General features: G+C 41.3%; 1 protein-coding gene across 1 annotated transcript in view; it reads left to right on the top strand.

Moving 5' to 3' along the window:
- Positions 1 to 10,137, top strand: part of LOC136826812 (eukaryotic initiation factor 4A-III) — a 48,544-nt gene extending 38,407 nt beyond the window's left edge. The window contains exons 7-8 of the mRNA XM_067084259.1: positions 8,302 to 8,485; positions 8,786 to 10,137. Coding sequence (XP_066940360.1) covers positions 8,302 to 8,485; positions 8,786 to 8,802 — 201 coding nt within the window. The 3' untranslated portion in view covers positions 8,803 to 10,137. The remainder of the gene's footprint in view (positions 1 to 8,301; positions 8,486 to 8,785) is intronic.
- Positions 10,138 to 12,222: the final 2,085 nt, after the last annotated feature.

Here is a 12,222-nt window from a genome sequence, read left to right as displayed (position 1 = left end):
TTTGGTGTGATTTTGTGTTTTTCGTGTTCCTACTCTGAGTATGCAACCCCACATCCCTCCTAAACTTGTTAAACTCCAGAGAAAATGTCTTGGTGTTGACAACAATCCTTGTTCCCAGTTCCTGCCTTCCTTTTGTGAAAGACCCTCATTCTACTTGTCCTAAATGTAGTCCTGACATCTGCAACATAAGTAACCCTTCCCCTGAATGTGTTGATTGGCCTCCTGAGCAATGGAAGAGTTTTGATAAGAAGAGGAGGTATAGAAGGAAGTCTGCGCTGCCATCTTGGAAGGGGTTTCCCTCTTGGATGGCAACTTCCATGTCTTCTCCTTCTTGTTCTTCCTCTTAACAAATTCTCACGGTGCTTTTCCTTCTCACGAAGATTTTACTCCCTCTCATTCTTCTAACGCTTCAGCCTTGGAAGATTCAATTGGGGGTACAGAAGATCTTGTAATTGATATGGATACCCCTACTCTCATTCGAGGGGAAACCTAGTGTTCCATTGTCTTTCCACCTGCACTTCAGTTTCTTCGGCCATGACAGTCTCCCAGTCTACTGTCTGTGTGACATTATCTCTCTTCACTTTTGTTGTGTTGGCCTCCTCCCAGCTGTCTTCAGCACTTGCCATTCCCCACTCTGTAACGTTATCCATGTTGCCATTAACTACACCAACTGCCCCCGACTCCCTTTTCCAATCAGTTTGCGATAGAGTTGAAGGTATCTTCATGAAGAAGTTCGGTCAGTCGGAGGCTAAAGTATCCAAAAAGAGGTGCCGTAGATATCCTTCCTCCTCTTCATCTTCGGTTCCCATCAAACATTTGGGGAAAAGAGACTTTGTAGCCCTTCAGTCATGTAAGAAGATTCGCGGATCTTCTTTGGGTTCTTGTCATCCTTCTCCTGTGGCTGTTGTTCGATTGTCTAAACTTGTACATGCTAGTCTAGTTTGTGCTACCACCAGCACACGTAGATGTTCCTACAACTGCTTCCACTGCTCCTCTACCAGCTAACGACATTACAACTGTCAACTTGACAGTTTGAGTTGCCAATCAAAAAACCTCTCTTCCCTGTACTGCTTTAGCTACAAGTGCTCCAAGAGTCTGGATCCTTCTCCTCAGAGATCTCCACCTTATGTTCGATTATCACAGGTTGATATTCGAGGGAGATCACACTACTTCCCTCATTCAGCTTCTCCACGTCATCGTTCCCAATCACGTTCTCCTAAGAAGTTTCGCTTTCAGTGTTCTTGCTCATGTTCTTGCTCACGCAGAAGGAATCGTGATTCACGCTCTCCTTCACATGGACACGATCGCGCAGCACACAAGAAGAGTCGCTCACACGTACATGATCATGACTTGTCCTCCCCCTTGCACGGATGTGACTGTGCTACATGTTACCCAAGGCTAGCACTGCATAGGAGAATTTACATCCTGCATCCCCTTACAAGCAGCGTTCCCGTTCACATGTCCATAGCAAGTTACACACTCTTGTTCTCACATGTGTGACTAATCTTTACGTCGCAGAAGTTCTTCACGGCATTGTAAAACTGTCACGATGTTTGTCCTGCCATCGTAATTTTCGTTCGGGCTCCCAAGGGCGTGACATAAATCAAGACAATGTTGCATCTACTTGTAGAAATTTACAGTCTCCCAAGAAAGTCTTAGGCCCTGAAAGAGCATATGCTTTAGTTATTAGGGTGTTTTATCAGTACCTGATTTTTCAGATAGACCAGAGTGACCCTAAAGGTCAGGAAGCAGAGGATGCAGACCATCACATGCTGAGGTATTCAACTTGATTCGTGGTTGCAATGGATTAATTCAAGAGCTGGTAGCAGCCACTTTTGATTTATCTTCGGGTATTGATGCTGTGCTAGGCCTTAAGAAGGAAGCAAAGACTCCACTCCCCTAGCATTGCCTTGCTCCAAGCTTGGGAGGGAAATTCTCAAGCAAGTCAACTCCCTCGTCACAGGGCGGGGTAACTCCCTACGATCCAGTAGATCATTCAAATTGCTGCGCCTTCACCTATGCTGCAACATAAACACTTTTATGCCATTTCAGTCGACCCAGACCTTGTTCAGTTAGGCATGGGTATCCTTGGACCAGGTTAAGGCAAAAGGCACTTTCTTTACCTATCAAGAATAAGCAGCTATGGAAGCATCTGCTTCATCAGCCTTTCAGGCTGTCTCTTGGCTAGACCTCTGGCTGTTAGCGATGGCAGATCTCGTTCACTGCTATGGCTGTATCTCCTGACAGTGCAGCCTTCCTGGGGTTATTATCAATCTGGAGGTAAAACCATCATGTACCTGGCCCATTCAACGGCTAATATGTGGGCCAACTGGCTGCTTAAGAGAAGAGATTTTGCCCTTTCCAAACTTCTGAAGTTCATCAGTACAGATTCGGTGTTAGCCTTAAGAAACGGATGTATTTTCACCTCTACGTCTCTCTTTCCAAGAGACCAACTAGACTCTTGCAGTAGACAGATGTAGAGCTCACAATAACATGTTGGTGCATCAAGCGGTCTCCAAATCTTCCATTTTTTCTCGGGCTAGCACTTCCAAACCAAGACCTCAAACTTCCTCCTGTTGTTCACCAAAGAAGACTTGAGTTACAACAACTCAACATAGGCCTCATCAACCTTCTCCTACCACTTCTAAGAAACCTTCTCAGCAACGTCCCTTTCAGCCCCACTCTTCCAAACCTGGGAGAGGAGGCCGAGGTAGGGCCAGAGGAGGAAGACGATAGGAGGGTGCCCCTCCCCACTCAATGCCATCAGTGAAGGGGGGGGGGTTTGCTTGATGAGCCATTGGGCAACTTGGTAACAGTTTGGGGTGGAGACCTGGGTAGATGTCCTGTGGGTGGGGTATCTCCTACCTTTAGAGTTTCCTCCCCCACTCTCAGAGTGTCCACTTCGCCAATCAACTTAATCTCTAGGATCGGCAAAACATCTGGCTCTTCAAGGCAAGATGAAGAAAATGGAGAAAGGAGCCGTGGAGATAGTGAAGGTCAACACTCCAGGATTTTACAGCCGTATCTTTCTAGTTTCCAAGGCCACAAGCAACTGGAGACCGGCTATAGACCTGTCAGCCCTCAACCTCTTCATCAGAAAGGCACAGTTCTGGGTGGAGACTTCCCGAACAGTTTTCCAAGCCATCAGAGAGAATGACTTTGTGCTAACAATAGACCTGAAGGATGCCTATTTCCAATTTCCAATTCATCAATCCTCCCAGAAGCATCTTCGCTTCAGTCTGGGAGAGATAGTTTGTCAATTCAAGGTCCTATGCTTCAGTCTCTCAACAGCCCCACAAGTCTTCACCAGTCTTCACCTTGGTTTCGACATGGGCACACACTCAAGGAATTTGGATCCTAAGATACCTTGGCAACTGACTAGTTCTGGTGGATTCTCAGGTAAAGTTGTTTCACCAGAGAGAAACTTCTCCAATTTTGTCACAGCTTAGACATCGTGATAAATTTAGAAAAGTCAAACATTTTTCCAAGTGAAAGGCTATTCTACCTAGGGATGGTGAGAGCGACAACAGTTCTGAGAGTATTTCCTTCAGAGCAACGTCTAGAGAAGTTCAGGAACTATGCCCATCTTTTCCTCTCCAAAAAGAAGCAACCCGCTTGTCAATGGCAGGTCATTGTAGGACTCCTGTTGTCCTTAGAGAAGCCAGTCCCCCACATTTGAATTCACATTTGGTCTCTTCTGTGGAGACTGAAAGAGTTTTGGTCCCTAGTAAAGGATCCTCCCTTGTTCAGAGTGCCATTATCAGAAGAAGTGAAAAGACACCTAGTTTGGTGGCTGGATGAAAGGAACCTGACCATAGGAGTGCCCCTGCACTCTCCTCCTCCAGGGATTCTCCTGTTCTCAGGCACCTCTCACGAGGTATGGGGAGCACACTTGGTGGATCTACTAACATCAAGAGTGTGGGACTGCCAAGACAAACAACTCCATATCAACATTCTGGAGATGAAAGCAGCCTTCCTAGCACTTCAGGAATTTCAAGAAAGGGTTTCAGGTCACTTCATGGTTCTAATGTCCGACAACACTCCATTGGTAGCTGGTCACTTCGTGGTTCTAATGACCGACAACACTCCATTGGTAGCTTACATCAACAAACAGGGTGCTAATGTCACATCTTCACGACCTGACAGTACAACTGCACCATTGCAAGAAGAATGTAGTAGCGGACAAGCTGAGTCGAAGAGGTCAGGTTCTGGGAACTGAGTGGTCACTACATCAAGAGGTGGTGGAAAGGCTTTTTCTACTATGGGCAGGCCATCAGTAGACCTGTTTGCAATGAGACACAACAGAAAACTGGATGTTTTTTGTTTGGTCGTTCCAGATTCCTGGGCAGTGGCTGAAGACACCCTTCAACATCCCTGGGACAATCTGGATGTTGACGCCTTACCTCCATTTTGCCTCATCCGTCAGTTCATCAACAGAGTGATGATTTTGCGGAATGTCAGAATGACCCTTGTAGCTCCCTTGTGGCTGCATGCGGAATAGCACCCCAATCTTTTAGCCTTACTGACAAAAGCACCGAGAGAGACTCTTCCGTGGCACAACCTTCTGTGCCAACTGCACATCGAGAGATTTCACCAGTCAGTAGGGTCCCTATTTCTTCACAACTGGAGACTATTCAGTATCTCTTGCTAGTGAAAGGCTTTTCTTGCAGAGCAGCAACTGAGATGTAAGGCTACCTCAGAAAGTCTTTTTGTGCCGTGTACCAGAGAAAGTGAGCTGTCTACTGTGATTGGTGTTGTCAACGGGGGTCTCTCCAATCAGAACTACTACTCAACAAGTAATAGACTTCCTCATTTTCCTTTGTAGAAAAAAACTTTCAATATCAGCAATCACGGGATACAGGACTGCCCTAGGGTTAGTTCTACACCTCAAAGACGAGAATTTATCCTCTTCTTGGGAGATTTCTATGCTTCTCAAGAGTTTAGAGGAGTCCTGTTCTCCGAGAGACCTTAAACCTCCAAACAGGGACCTAACATTGGTGCTGAACAGCTTGACACGGAGTCCATATGAAACCTTAAGAGGTTCTTCAGACAGGAATTTAACTCTCTAAACTGTTTTCCTTTTGGCCTTGGCTTCTTCCAAAAGAGTAAGTGAACTGCATGGACTATCCTTTAATGTTAAACACGAGGGGTTGTGGGTCAGTAGCCTTGGAATTTGTCCTGGAATTCGAGGCTAAGACCCTTCAAATTTGTCCTGGAATTCATGGCTAAGACCCAGAATCCCTCAGTTCATGACGGCAGATTCAAGACGTTTTCCATCCCCTCTCTAATGGATTTTGTTGGTGATGACCCCGATGAGTTACTGTTATGTCCTGGTAGGGCACTGTGAAACTACCTAAAAAGAACTTGACACCTTAGACCAGGTTGTCAAAGACTTTTTGTTAGTACAGGCCAGATCAAGAAAGAAGTGTCCGAGAATACTGTCTCCTTTTGGCTTCAAGAAGTAATTAGACGAGCCTAATCTTCTTCAAACACAGAGGTCAGTTCAGTGTGTTCAAGAGCACATGATGTCAGGGGACTAGGACCTACCATCGCGTTCAAAAAGAACTTGTCGGTTCAGAGGATACTGAAGGCTGGTACAGTACAGTAAACCCCCCGTATTCGCGGAGGATGCATACCACGCCCCCCCGCGAATAGCCAAAACCAGTGAATACTTAGAACCCTTTCGAAAAACACTTAGAATTGCCGATTTTGATAGTTCAAACACACACAAAACAAACTAAAAATGCTTGTACAGGTATTATCCTACTTATGATGGGGTTAGGTTCCAAAAAAAAAGCCATCATTTGTTGGAAAAAACGTCAGAAATACCAAAACGTATCTTGAACATAGCTAGCCTACACTAGGATATTCAGTACCATGAACTGTATACATATATGGTAGCCTAGCCTACACTATAAAATATACTCTTTACATACACGGTATAGTAATTATTAATATCGGTTAATTCTGGAGATTCATGCAAAGTGACTGATGATAATTCAGTACAAAGAGAAATTGAATAACAAACAAGAATTAGCTTAGCCTACACTATGGTATATTGTATACATACATGGTAGCGTAGTGTACATTATACTGTACTCTATATTCACATATCGTATTATACAAAAGTCAACATAACGAATATGCATCTTTTCCATGGACCTTTTAAAATGTTGTGCCTTAATTCACTGTATCCAGTCATATTGTACATATTCTTATATTGCTTTTGTATTATAAATTGCAATCATAGCAATAAATGTTTTGGTTTGGAAATGTTTATGCGGCATTTATTTCGCCCCATTTAACTTGGTGCAGAGCACTTTTCTTGCTTCTAGTTAGCGTAAATGAATCTCTAGAGTCTAGATACTTTATTTATAAGGGGCAAGGTTATTTTTCGTTATACGAAGTGTTTTTAAGTCGAAATATAACTAAAATACATCTCGTTGTGAAATTAATTTATCTATTATATCGATCATTAATAACAGATGATGATTGACGATGGCCGTTTGGGGGTGTTTGTTTTGTGTAAAAAAAATTCAAGATTCCGTTCACTATTTTCACTTGATTTCATAATCATATGAGCTTTACGTATTTATCGTTTATCGCTGTAAAAATAATGTTCTTTCATGCCTAGTAGTTTTGATGAAAATACTTTCTCTCCCATTCTAATTACAGTCGAGTTTCATCCATGTTGCCGATGCACAATAATTTACAGTATAGTCATTAGCAGCTTGAACATTGTTTTCCCAGCTTCAGCTACAACTTGCAGCTTAAATTTAGCAGTATATTTCCTTGAGGATCTTTTATCCATACCGAATAAGGGTATAATGTAAAAATATATCAGTCCTATTCTACATAACGTCATTTGTGCCATAACCTCGGTAATTGTATATTACCATACGATGGTTGAAATACAGGTAAACGGCTGTTGTTATCTGATTCGGTTATAAGCAAAACAACAGTTTCTTGGTCAGTTGTTTATGGCTGTACGCATTTACGCAAGAGTAGAACGTTACTAACAATACTTTTATCATTCTCTTTTACTTTCTTAACTAGGAGTTCGGATAAAGAGATGGAGGAAAAGTTGTCTGTTGTAATTTGGTCTCTCTCACTGCCTGATTAAGCTACTGCATGTGCCCGTACGAAATTTTAAAATATTTTATAAATATTTTCATATCGGTATTAATTGCTTACCCCATTGCAAAATCGAATTATCGTAAAGTCAATTTCATAACTCGAGCATTATATACTTGAGTATTTTAATAGTTTTATCACAAAAAGTGCATTTAGTCATGAAAATGAGATGAAAATACAGTATTTAGTGAATATTTCTCAGTGAAAAATACCACGAATGGGCGAATTTTCCACAAATGGGTAGATACGTTCCAAAGAGAAATGCGTGAATACGTGAGTCCATGAATCGTGAGAACGCGAATACGGAGGTTTACTGTACTTGGTTACGTCAAACCACCTTCACATCCTTCTATCTGCAGGATGTTGTCCACAGGTCCTTGGACACTTTTTTCCTTGGATTTAGTGGTGGCTGCTCGACAAGTTTGTATCTAACCTAAGCTGATTGGTTTTGAAAGTGAGAATAAATGGTTTGACTGTTCTACTTCCTCTCTTTCTAAATTCCTTCTCTACTGGCAGGCATTGGAGAGAATTTAACCAACATGCGCTGGAACGGGTCAGATATAGGCGAGTGTTGAGCCCTTTCCATTAATTTTTATTTGGTTGTTCATGCATGATATAAACTACCTTGGAAGGAAATCCCCTCCTCTCTCTTACAAGGGGAGAGAGGAAATAACTACAAGAAGCCAGTGGCTTACATGTGCTTTTGTCTCCAACAATTTAGTTCTTTATCTCAATTTGAGACAGTGTAATATGAGTTCCATTTTGTCTTATTACCCAGATGTCTGGCTGACAAGTAACCCTTACTTTACAGCACAGAGGCTTATGACTCCTTCCTTTACCCATCCTTGGCCAGGAAGTGAGACCAGGTGAGTTGAACCTCCAGTCGGTTCTGAGGCTTTCTCTATCCTTCCTCCAAGAGTAAGTCTTCCTTATGTTAAGACCAAAGGTTTGTTCTGTGTATGAACAAATGACATATTTTAAATTAGTTTGTCTTTTTCATAACTAGCAAACCTGCAGTCTTAATGTGTACTGCCCACCTCAAGCCAACGCTCCAGCTGCGCTAGAGAACTTTTCCCCTTATGTTAAGACTGCAGGTTTGTTAGTTATGAAAAATACAATTTGATATAAAATTTGTCATTTTGTTTATTTTCTGTTAATTTTTCACAGGTATCCTTGGTGATTAACTATGATCTGCCTAATAACCGTGAGTTGTACATCCATCGTATTGGTAGATCTGGTCGTTTTGGACGCAAAGGTGTTGCCATCAATTTTGTAAAGAATGATGATATCCGTATTCTTCGAGACATTGAGCAGTACTATTCAACACAGATTGATGAAATGCCTATGAATGGTAAGTAAAATTTGAAGATTTACGTCATTGTTATTCTTATGGTTTTTTTATTCAGTAATGTCAGTATTTTTGTAATGATTGAATTTGTGCTTTTATTATATGATGTGTCAAACAGTAGTCTCCACATTTATATAAAATTTCCTATAAAGTATTACAGTACTTCAGATATTAGAAAATTTCAATGTTGGTATAAAACTTACCTCATTTTGAATTTTACTAATTAGACTTAAATGATGTTTTTGGATTTTTTGTTGATGTAGCATTGAGTACTGAATTGTATGATTTTCTCTTTTTTTCCAGTTGCTGATCTGATATGAAGAATTCTAATCTTCACTTGTATAGTTTTATTTTATTTATAGTTTGTTATATCTTGCATTTTGGTCTAATGTCATTTTTGTATAGATATCACCAAGCTTCTGTCATATTTGTCAGCATGTAAAATGTATGAAGGCTCCTTTATTAGTTCCCAGCCTGAGAAGAACCCTAAAAGAGTTCAGAGGTCTGGTTAAACAAATCATTTATAACTAACTCTTTATTAGTGTAAAGGTTATTTCCTGTTTTTAGTTATTTCCATAGCTTTATAGTACTCAGTTGGTTCTTTTATTTTAATGGAATGGTATTTTGATAAGCAAAATAGCGTTATATGACAGATAAGATAAATAAGTTGTACTAAATCCATTGCACCTGCATTTAACCCTTTGAGATTTTTTGTGGGGTCCAAAATTTGCCAGTGGGAAAATGTACCGTTCTGGTTTACCTATTATCAGCTAAGAGATCATTTCTTGTATTGCTTGCTGTAAATGTGCTTTTGATGCTGCTGGTTTTATTGTCCCATGGAATCCAGGTACTGTAATTGGAATTTATTTTAATATCTTTAAAATTTAAAACACTAAAATTCCAACCAGAATATGTGTAATTTACAGAGATCAGAAGTTTCTTTACTTTTTGTAGATAAATGTTTTTCTAAAATTATGATTTATAAAATCTATTTGCACATTAAAAAAATTACAATAAATATCCTCTATGTTAGGTACATTATTGCAATTTCAGTTACTGCAAAAAATGTAAAGAAATAGGCAAAAATGTTTGTGATTTAATATTTGGGGAAAATTTAATAATGATAACCTTTTGAAGAGCCCTTTGTTCTTAGCAAATGCAGAAAAATCATTCTCAACACTCCAGACATGATCCTATTACAACCTAGTAGTATTGTAATATTTGCGGACAATTTTTAAAATTTTTGACGGATGGCATCATTTGACATCTGAATTTCAATGGATGGAATTTTTACAAAATTTTATGTCGCTGAAATCTCAAAGGGTTAAGCATCTGACAGATAAGACATCAAATGCAACCCCTGTTGGTTATTAAATCCTCCTTTGCCTTGAGTATTTACATACTGTATCTTATGTGGTGGATAAAGGGGATATAGAGTTAGAAGTTATTGGGGAAAATTACTATAGTAATTTTGTGAAGAGTTGGTAATAGGTAACATTATTTTCATCCATGATCCCAGAACAGCACAAGAATATGGTAATTAGTTGACTGGAAAATAGAATTACCAAAGCATTATATAGTATTTCTTTTTCATTCCTAAAGTGTTGAAAAGTCATATATTTTGTATTTGACTTAAGATAAAAAAAGACAAGTTATCATTTGTTTTCTTAACCTTATACATCAAGTGTTTGTAGTCTTTTTGTTTTATGAGATGAAACAATGATGGGTTTAATTTAAAATCTTTGTTGTTCATATACAGAACAAACCTTTGGTCTTAACATAGGGGAAAATTCTCTAGCCTTGCTGGAGTCCAGTTAAACAAATAGTTGCAAGGAATTTGGTGGCATTGAGAGTTAGCCAAGGTGGCAGTAAGGAGGAGGGGCAGCCAACCTACCTTAACCCACCTCAGGTTCATCGCATCACATCTTTTGACTCCCTTCAGAGCAGGTTGTGCTGCTGCACTCTCTAAAAGCCAGTTGTTGTGCACTTCCTGGGCTGCATTATGCCATAGAATCCTGGTTTTTTTCTTTCTTTTTTTGTGTATGATTTTGTGTATTCTGTGCATTTACTGCTTTGTGTATGCAAACCCAGAACTCGTCTAAGCCTCCCAAGCCTCAGAGAAAATGCCCTGAGGTTGATGGCAATCCCTGCTCCTGTTTCCTGCCTTCCTTTGTGAAAGACCCCCATCCTGCTTGTAGCAGGGGTAGATCTAACATCTGTAGCGTAAATAACCCATGTCAAGAGAGTGTAGATTGGTCTCCTGAGCAGTGGAAGAATTTGGTAAGAGGAGATATAGAAGGAAGTCGGCTCTGCCATCTTGGGAAGGCTTTGTTTCCTCAGTGGCAGCGTCCACATCCATTCTTTTTCATTCTGGCTTTCTCCACCAAAATCTTCTCATGTTGCTTCTACTCATGAAGATTTTACTCCCTCGCATTCTTCTAATGCTTTGGCTTTATTAGATTCAATTGGGGGTTCAGGAGATTTTATAATTCATGTGGCTTGATGATGGCTGAGTGTTGGGACCCTCTAGGCCTCCCAGGGGTACCAACCCTCTCTGGCCTATTGCCTCACTGCATGTCTTCCCTCTTTCCAGTTTCGTCCGCTGTGACAGTTTCCAAGTCTGCTGTCCCAATGACATCTTATGATTCATGTGGCTTGATGATGACCGAGTGTTGGGACTCTCTAGACCTCCCAGGGGTACCAACCCTTTTCAGGCCTATTGCCTAAGTGTATGTCTTCCCGCATTCCAGTTTCGTCCGCCATGACAGTTTCCAATTCTACTGTCCTCATGACATCACCTCATCTTACTATGCCTCTCCCCTTGTTGGCTGCCAGAGCGTCAGTCTCTGTAGCATCTTCCCAGGCTGTCAACAATTCTCACCACTCCCTGCTCCATGCCGTTAGCCGTGTCTTTGCCACCAACTTCATGCCTGTACCTTCTGACTCTCATCCAGACCATTTTTGATAAAGTCGAAGGTATTTTTACAAAGAGGTTTGGTCATAGGAATCCAAGAAGAGTCGTCATAGATCCCCTTATTCATTGTCTTCATCTTCATCTGCCTCCTCTCCGTCTTCGTCGTCTGTTCCATCCATCCCCGTCAGACATTGGGGAAGAGAGACTTCGCAGCCCCTTCACGTAAGAAGATTCACGAGTCGTCCTCGGAGTCTCGTTCTTCTTCTGTAGTCATTCTGTGTTCAACCAAATGCGATCTGTGGGTTTGGTGGTCATAGAGGACAAATCTGTATAAAATCACTGCAGCAACTGGTCTTGGAACACTAGAAATGGCAGAAGGCACATGTAAGTGTGCCTTGACGGAAGAATGGTTCCGAGAGGTAACTAGCAGAAGCACGAATGGATTGGCACAGACACGGCGAACCCATTCGTTGACCCCCATGCTGCAGTGATTTTAGACAGAGATTTATCATCTAGGACCGCCAACCCTACAGATTGCGCTCCTCCATAGAAGATATCTGTTGTTTCTATTTCTCATCCTGTCCCAGGTGCAAGCATTCCTCAGGTCCATAGGAGGGATGACAAGGCCCCCATCAAGAAGTTGAAAGTGTAGCATCCCTGTCTCTGGCGGTCTCCCTCCTCTCATGTACTGAAAGCCCATCGAGGTCACGCAGCATTCCTCGACCTTAATCTTCATGTCATCATTCCCATTCACGTTCACCTAGAAGAGACAGTGTTCAAAATTCTTGCTCACACAGACGTGACCGTGATTTGCACTCCTGTTCAC

This window comes from Macrobrachium rosenbergii, chromosome 41 (genome assembly GCF_040412425.1).
Source record: "Macrobrachium rosenbergii isolate ZJJX-2024 chromosome 41, ASM4041242v1, whole genome shotgun sequence".
Lineage (NCBI taxonomy): Eukaryota > Metazoa > Arthropoda > Malacostraca > Decapoda > Palaemonidae > Macrobrachium > Macrobrachium rosenbergii.
Note: the sequence above shows the minus strand (reverse complement) of the source record. Positions and strands in the feature narration are given on the sequence as shown.